Below are 7,608 nucleotides of genomic sequence, written 5' to 3' on the forward strand. Positions count from 1 at the left end.
GTAATTGTCTGCATAGTCACCAATTTGCAATGCTAAATACTTTGCGCTGCGAAGAGAAGGTGATGAAATATCGCATTGTGACTTCTTCCTAATGCGGCTCAGCTGGCGTATGTATGCAAACGCTTGAATCCATTTATGGTAGGATTGCTCATTTGTAAAATTCTGATTGCATTGCATTGTCTAGACAATGAAACTGCAAAGACTATGCATTCTATTCAAAAAGTAAACAATGAAACAACAGTAATTTAAAGAAGTGCAACATCATTGGTAATTTTCCATAAAGGCTGTTGTGTTTCTGCTTGCAGTCTTTTAATACAAGAGAAATGTCGTGAGGTCAGATTCCGCTCTCAACTTTAGGACCATTTATCAGCCAACTTATTGCTTTTCACCGCAAGGAGAAAGAAAGGGGAAATATCTCAAGAGACATCACCCCCCCAAAAAAATAAAAATAAAAAAAAAACACCCACCAAACAACAACTACGCTATCCAGAGTACAGATGTGCTACAAGGCAATATTGTTTATTATTTCTGGGCTTGTTTCCAGATAAACAGCGATCTATCACGCCTTCTATCTGCAACCTGAGGATTCCATTGTGCCTCAACACAATATGTCCACAGCTGAACAAAAGCAATGCCAGGGAACCAATTTCCTCTTCGGGTCATGAATGAGCATCCCATTCATCAAATCATAGTTGCAGACAAAAGCCGAGTGGAAAGACATTATCAAGCTGTCCAAGTGCTAAGTGCAGTGAGACGAGCTGGAGGGACGACACCTTTTCGCGTTCTTCACGCAGTAAAGGAAATTTATTCTATAGTTGTACAAGGATTACAAGGATGTTTTGCTTTCAAGCTTTGTGTGGATACCGGACATCAAACAAGCGATGACGCCTATGCGCAGGTGTTTTAAATATTACACAAAAAAGTAGTTTTTTTTTCTGCTCGTGTGAGATTAAAACGAAACTAGGAAAATCTAAACATTTCCAGGACAAAGGCTCCCATATTACCGTCTGCATTTGAAACTATTGGTCGCACTGTACATATACAAAAAAATAACGAGGATTATAAGTGATTTTCACACTGGCGGAAAAAAGGACAAGTGGAATATAACACCTGCTACAAACTAAGTGTGTAGACAAAGATCCCTTCTGTCGCCCATGACCACTCACTCCTTTCTGCGCTTCTTGTCGTGGTAGTCGTCCTTGGAGCGGCTGCTGGTGGACGCTCTCTTGGAGCCGCCGTGTTGCTTGGCCTCCTCCAAGAATTTGTCCAGACCGAAGGGGTCCTCCTCGAATTGGACGGGACCCTCGCGCCTCTGCCCGTGATCGGCGCCCGAGAACTCCTTGTCAGGAACAAACCTGAAAGAATCCAGGGCGATTTAATTGCGTGACTTACATTTTGCGTCACATTTGCGCTTCGCTTGAATATATACTTTCACGTTTTTAAATCTAGTTTTTAAAAATAATTGTCCCCCTAAAGCCGATTTTGCATGCCTCAACTCATCAGATTAGACAAATTACATTAAACTGTTCTATAAAAATGGAAAAAAAAAAGTCTTTAATCCAGAGGTTCTCACTTGTGGGTAACTCCTGGGGTATGCGAGACTTTAACAGGAATTCTGCAGATACCACCAAATCTACTTAAATTCTTTTTCATGCCGTGACAGGAAGAGTAGTTTTCCTTTCAAATTAAGAGAAAATCAATTGGAACATGACCCATCTCATTGCTTAATTGTGTTACACTAGCACATTTGCTTTCACTTTAAATTTGAAACAGATGCACATTATCATTAGTGACGCAATTTTCCTATTTATTCTATACTAGTTCCTGTTTAATCTTGCAGATTAGTAAAGTAGAACATGTCTGTGACAAGTAAAACCAACTCAACTGACAGCACAAATTAAAATTAAGAGTGTTCCAAATACCTGTTGTTCTGCATCAGAGTGTCAAAGTCATCAGCGTAGGCGTCCTTGTCGATGGCTTTGCTGGGTCGGTAGATGTTGGAGGCCATGTCTCTGCCGCCGCGGAACGGCTGGTCGTACACATTGTACGTCTCGTCCTCACCGCCGGCAAAGCCGCTATCCATTCCCTGGCAAGAACGGGAAAGGACGTTTTACGTAGAAATCGGGAATGGACGAGCTGTCCCCAGCGTGGTACAAACATCCCAATAAAATACAGGAAATTTCGGACTATAAGACGCCACTTTTTTTCACACGCTTTGACCCCTGCACTTAAGTATTACAACAATCCGAGTGTGTGAATGTTACGTTGAAAATATGTTGGTGCTACTCGTTTCTAAACATGCAGGCACGCTCAGTCTGTGTTGAAGGGATGACGTTGTTGTAATCAGGCAGTTGGACAATAAAGTTTTAAATAAAAACAAATATAGAAAAAAAATTTCCATGTACCATCTTTCTACATATTTATCTGATGTTACAATCTGCGTCTTATAGTCCAGTGTGTCTTATATGTGGCAAAATCCATTTTGTGTTAAATTTTTGCTGGTGCAGCTTATACTCAGGTGAGGCTTTTAGTCCCCAAAATGCAGTATATTTGAAAGGGAAAACCAGGTAGGACACTCACTTTACTCTGGTTGAAAAGTCGCTGGTCGTACTGGGCCTCGCTGGTGGTGCGAGGGTTGGGCACACCCAGAGCGATGAGCTCACTAATGTCTCGGTCCTGGTCCCTCTGCAGTTTGGACCTTCAGAAAAACAAAAACAAAACAAAAACATTGTATGCTTCGAACACATGTGAAATCCAGACTTGTGATATGGAAAAGCGGAAGGCTGAGTGCGTCCAGTACCTTTTATCAGGAGCGGCCCTGGAAATGTTTCTGTCATGTTGTCTCTCTTTCCTTCTGTCATGGCGGATCCCGTCACGCTCCCTTGCTTCCCCTTCTTCGCCTACAAGACCCAATAGGGGAAAGAAAAAGGACATTTTTAGAGCTATAATGATGAACTGATGACCAAAGTCCTTATATGTACATTTAAAAAAAAGAAAATGAAACTCTTATGACAAATGATCAATAATAAAAAAATAATTGGCAGATTAATCTAATACTAAGATAATATTTGCAGCTCTAGACATATACACAACTTGTTTGGTCTGGATATTAGTCTCACCTTTGTCCCCGTGACTTTTGATTCCTGCTCGGCGATCTCGTGCCATTTGGGCTAACTCCCTGAGTTTCTCTTCTTTCTTTTCTTTCTCCTTCTGGGCCATCTTCTTTTCCACCTGTGCTCTCATCTCCACCGCCTCTCTGGCCTACAGACACAACCAAAAAGTCATTTTGTCGTTTCATGCGCCAAATACCGCAATAAATCAAGGACCCCTTGGCAATCTTACTTTTCTATCGGCGATGTAAAGCGCCTCAGCCAGCTTGGCAAAGTTTTCATTGATGTGAACCGTTTGCAGGCCCCTGCCATCAGCCGCCAGACGCTTGTCTAGAGGAATGGTGTAACCCTGAAAACAAAGACAACGGCGACCAATCAGAAAGAAGCAGAAGGTCCCGTATATGTACATTTGGTGGCACGTTACCTTAGCGTTCTTCCAGTTGGAGATGCATGGAGGAATCTTCCACTCCTGCTGTTCCTTCACTGTCATCTAAAACCAAAAGCAGAAAGGGAAAAAAAAAGTCAGTTGGATGAGATGGGAAAAGCACGATACAAAATACAATCTCCGATGTGGAATTCCAACAGTACCTTTCTGCTTGGTGAATGCATGACAGGTGCTGGTGGTGACGGAGGTCCGCGAGGGATTTTCTTGTTGATCCTATAACACAGTAATTGTTACCTAAATAAGTGTTCCAAAGCAGCTATGAATTCTCATGGATAACAACAGGAGATGGAGATGATTACTTAAAACGTGGCGGTTCCATGGGATCTTTCTGCATTTCCACCATGCGGATGACTCTTTGTTTGGCTCCGGAATTGAAAGCCACTCCTTGCTGGGACGGGGTGTACCTAATGGACGGACAAAACAGATAACTTCATTTAAAATACTTGAATTTTTTGTATTTGTAATGTTATACGGAATTTACGGGCCTGCAAGCAGACGACCCGATGAAAATTACACCTAAGCCATTCTGGTGCTCTTTTTTTCTTGCCATAAATTGCATTAAAATGTGTGGGAAAATTCAGATTTTTTTCCAATGACTGATGATGACAACAGTTTCGGTACCTGATGTACTGCGCTGGGGCTTGTTTGTCTGCCGCTCGCACAGGCATGGCAGCGGCAATCTTTTGGGATACCTGCTTGCTGAGGGCAGCGCGAGTCTTCTCGGTTAGCTAAAAACACACAAAGAACTGGCTAACAGACCTTCATAGGAAATTAAAAAAAAAAATCAATAAAACTGCTTCAGATGAACATGAATAGATCCAATGTCTGTGAGAAGCTGCGATACTCTACAATGGACAAAATGTGTGTATACTTTTCACAACAGTTGTTTAAAACAGCGATCACTCATTTTTTAAGCAAAAATAAAATTGTGTGTAAATAAGGCACTACAATTTACCTCTTGAACAGCTTCCTCATCAGGTCTCTGTAATTCTGGGGTCTCTTCATTCATAACCTCTTTGGGAAGTAGATCCGTATACTTACTGAAGATCACCTACAACACAAGGCACAAGATCACCATTATTATTTTTGGTAGTTGCACAATAGTAAAAACTGATGTTTTGACTGCATACCTTATCCTTGCTTTGTCCTTGTCTAGCAATGGCGTCATATTTAACCTTTCCCTCCGCATCCACCTGCATGGTCAAGGCATTGGAGGTTTTCTTTTGCCGACCCATCTCCAGAGGAAACTGTGCCACGTGGATCTCTGGAAAAGCTCCCCCATCTCCAAAGTCCTACAGGAGAAAAACCATTTACCAAAAAGTTTGTTGATTTTTTTTGTTTGTTTCTTTAATACAAAACACCACATATTGACGCTATAAGTACACCATGTTTAACATAGAATACATATTTAAATGTGTGTTTGCTATAATAAAAAATGCTCAGCTGAGTGGGTTACTGTACGTCTTCTGATGCAGAATCTTGATTCTTACCTCAACAGCACGAGGCACCCATCCATTTCTGTGTCCGTAAGGTGGCGGTTCTCTTCGGGATGCAACCAAGGCAGTTGAGAATGACTTCTGGGCACGAAGTCTGTCCTCTGCTTCAAGCTGGTCTTGTGACAGCTGGGTGGGCGCCGGCAAAAAGCTGCACACAAAATAATATATAATATTCAAGTTATCTGGGTGCTTAATAAACGTAGGTTATAAGTCCTGAAATAAACTGAGTGGGGTGCTTTAAAAAGAAAGCACATTCTAAATTCTGTAGTACAGGGTGTGTATAAAAGTCTCTATTCAATCAAAACTACATATTACAGAGACAGTTACTGATATATCTTTATTTCATTTTAGTAAATGTAAATTTAAGTTTTTGTTCATATTAAAATGTAGCGAATCGCGTTCTGTGTTGATGGAAGGGAATTGATTCACCAAACTTCTATAAAATGGCTACTGAGAAGAAGGCACATTTTTTTGAACATCATTGAGACGACATCGGAACGAAGTTAGGGCAAAGCTCCGCCATCGCGTCGTTCAACAACTGCCCTTGTAATAATTTGTATCAATTGTAAAGATAGTTTATGAACATTACGTATTTACAAGCGTAAGACCAGCGTTGGTAAATATACTGGCCTGCTATGCTAATCGTTAGCTTCGCGATTCAAACAGTTTTATACGGAGTCTCATGGGGGTCACCACTAAAGAATCGGATCACTTAAAAACATTGCAAGCGATATGTTTGCTTGATACGGAACACGGATAATGCATTTTGTTGAAAATATCATCATTTAAGTAGACAAAAAAAATTGTGACAATGCTTACCTCGTTAGAGACATCTTTCACCCGTACTTCCGCTTTCTTCTTCGTAGGACGTTATTGTGGCAACTAGCATGCTTTCAGTTACAGTACTGACACCTGCTGGTTTAAAATAACAACTACTCCTTTTCGCCAGTGTGCTTAAGGGTTTTGCAGCGGCGACTAAACAATTGATGCTGTGTTAATGTTTTAAATCGTTCATGAAATATTAAGTAAATTATACTTTTACATGCACACCACCGTAGGGACTGGTAGAACAATACATTTTCTTCAATTGGATGGCAATTCATACTTGTAGCGTTATGTCCGATCAAACAAGATTTTAAAAGATCAATTTGACGTTGAGTAGGTTAATTTACTACTTTAGTAGTTTATTTTATTTAATTTATTTAATTTCAGTTAATTTTATTTTATTTTTTGTGCTTTCTGTCATATTTTTGTTTGGTACTCTTGAACGAGCTTGTTATGGCATCAATTTTGTGCCTTGCCTCAATAAAGTTTTGAAAACACTCGTTTTCAGAGCACAGAGCAATGCACACTTACAGTTATTCGATTTAGAGGTGAAACATTGACTCCCCGTATTCAAAAGTGCAGACACACATAAAGACACACTGATTGAACTCCTGTATTTATGTAAACGTATTTGTGCATTTCAGTAGTTTTTTTTTTTTTTTTACAGAAATGCAAACGTTTAAATGGATATAAATGCTTTAGTATATTTGAAAATCCTAAACCGTCTATTGGTGTGAATTTGAGTGTGATCATTTAAAGTGTCTTTAAAGTGTCATTGCTGCCCATGTTTCAAGTAGAAGTCCACCTCCATTTTTTTTAACCATAGTATGTTTATGTAACCAGATTAGCAAAAAAAACAAACACACAAACAGTATTATCCATTACAGGGGGCGGCCATTTTGCCCCTTGATAAAAATCATCATAGTTGCTAGGGCTAAGGTCACATGACCAAACCCAGAAAGCAGGTGAGCTGTGATTGGTCGTTACTTAAGCCCTGGGCAACTGTGATGTCATCATCAGTTGACAACAAGTGGCAAAATGGCTGTCCACTAAGTCAGATAAATACAAGTAGGTTTTGCTGATTAATTAATCCACACAAAGCCAACAGTTAAAAAAAAAAAAGCCATGTTAAGACTAGTAGGAGGGTGCATAGAACATATCACCTAACATAAACGTTTGTTTCAAATTATACTTGAGCTCAGCTGTTACCCTAATGAGGCCAAACAGTGTAGGAAACAAATGGCTAGATGTTTTATCCACATTATCAAGTGAAAATGTGCAGCTTGACTATCAGTTTGTGCCGCCTTGCAGCTCATTTGTAAACTTTTAAAATGAGCGCGACCTTTTCACTTCAGTAAATATTTAACAGTAAATTTCAATTATGAATGCAGTGCAAAAGAAAAAGGACATTGTCAAGGTATATTATTCAACACTGGGGCGGTGTCTCCACAGGACAATGAATCTAATCATGTGGGGAATTACTTTTCGCCCTTGTTCATTTAATGTCTGAAACTGTGGTTCTCACCCTTAATGTGACCGCTACTGTCTGTGGGAACGTGTTGTAAGCGTGTTGGAATCAGGAATGAATTAGATAGTCTTTGGCATCATCATTTCCATCACTCTCTTCATTAATACAGCTCTGCCTAACTGACATTGCATTCCCCTTGTCTGCACCCACAGTAGTCCCACTTAAGAGGCATTAAACGCTCTAATAGTATTTAACTAGCATGAC

The 7,608-nt window shown here is 40.1% G+C and overlaps 1 protein-coding gene across 1 annotated transcript; it reads right to left on the reverse strand.

Moving 5' to 3' along the window:
• Window positions 1–774: 774 nt before the first annotated feature.
• snw1 (SNW domain containing 1) lies at window positions 775–6,023 on the reverse strand. Its single transcript, XM_088404073.1, has 14 exons — window positions 5,871–6,023; window positions 5,046–5,199; window positions 4,686–4,847; window positions 4,511–4,606; window positions 4,177–4,283; window positions 3,855–3,959; window positions 3,699–3,768; window positions 3,535–3,600; window positions 3,343–3,459; window positions 3,120–3,261; window positions 2,801–2,900; window positions 2,581–2,698; window positions 1,923–2,086; window positions 775–1,355 (listed from the first exon to the last, which is right to left on the reverse strand). Exons 1-14 carry the CDS (start codon window positions 5,882–5,884, stop codon window positions 1,163–1,165), a joined length of 1,608 nt encoding a protein of 535 aa, XP_088260199.1. The 5' UTR covers window positions 5,885–6,023; the 3' UTR covers window positions 775–1,162.
• Window positions 6,024–7,608: the final 1,585 nt, after the last annotated feature.

The sequence above is a fragment of the Hippichthys cyanospilos genome, chromosome 20 (genome assembly GCF_059441005.1).
Source record: "Hippichthys cyanospilos isolate Australia breed blue-spotted pipefish chromosome 20, RoL_Hcya_1.0, whole genome shotgun sequence".
NCBI lineage: Eukaryota > Metazoa > Chordata > Actinopteri > Syngnathiformes > Syngnathidae > Hippichthys > Hippichthys cyanospilos.

Excerpts from the sequence above, each read along its gene's own strand:
- snw1 (XM_088404073.1), bottom strand. Across the intron at positions 3,262-3,342 it reads TTTACATCGCCGATAGAAAA|GCCAGAGAGGCGGTGGAGAT; the intron begins GTAAGATTGCCA and ends TTGTGTCTGTAG. Across the intron at positions 1,356-1,922 it reads ACTCTGATGCAGAACAACAG|GTTTGTTCCTGACAAGGAGT; the intron begins GTATTTGGAACA and ends GGATTCTTTCAG.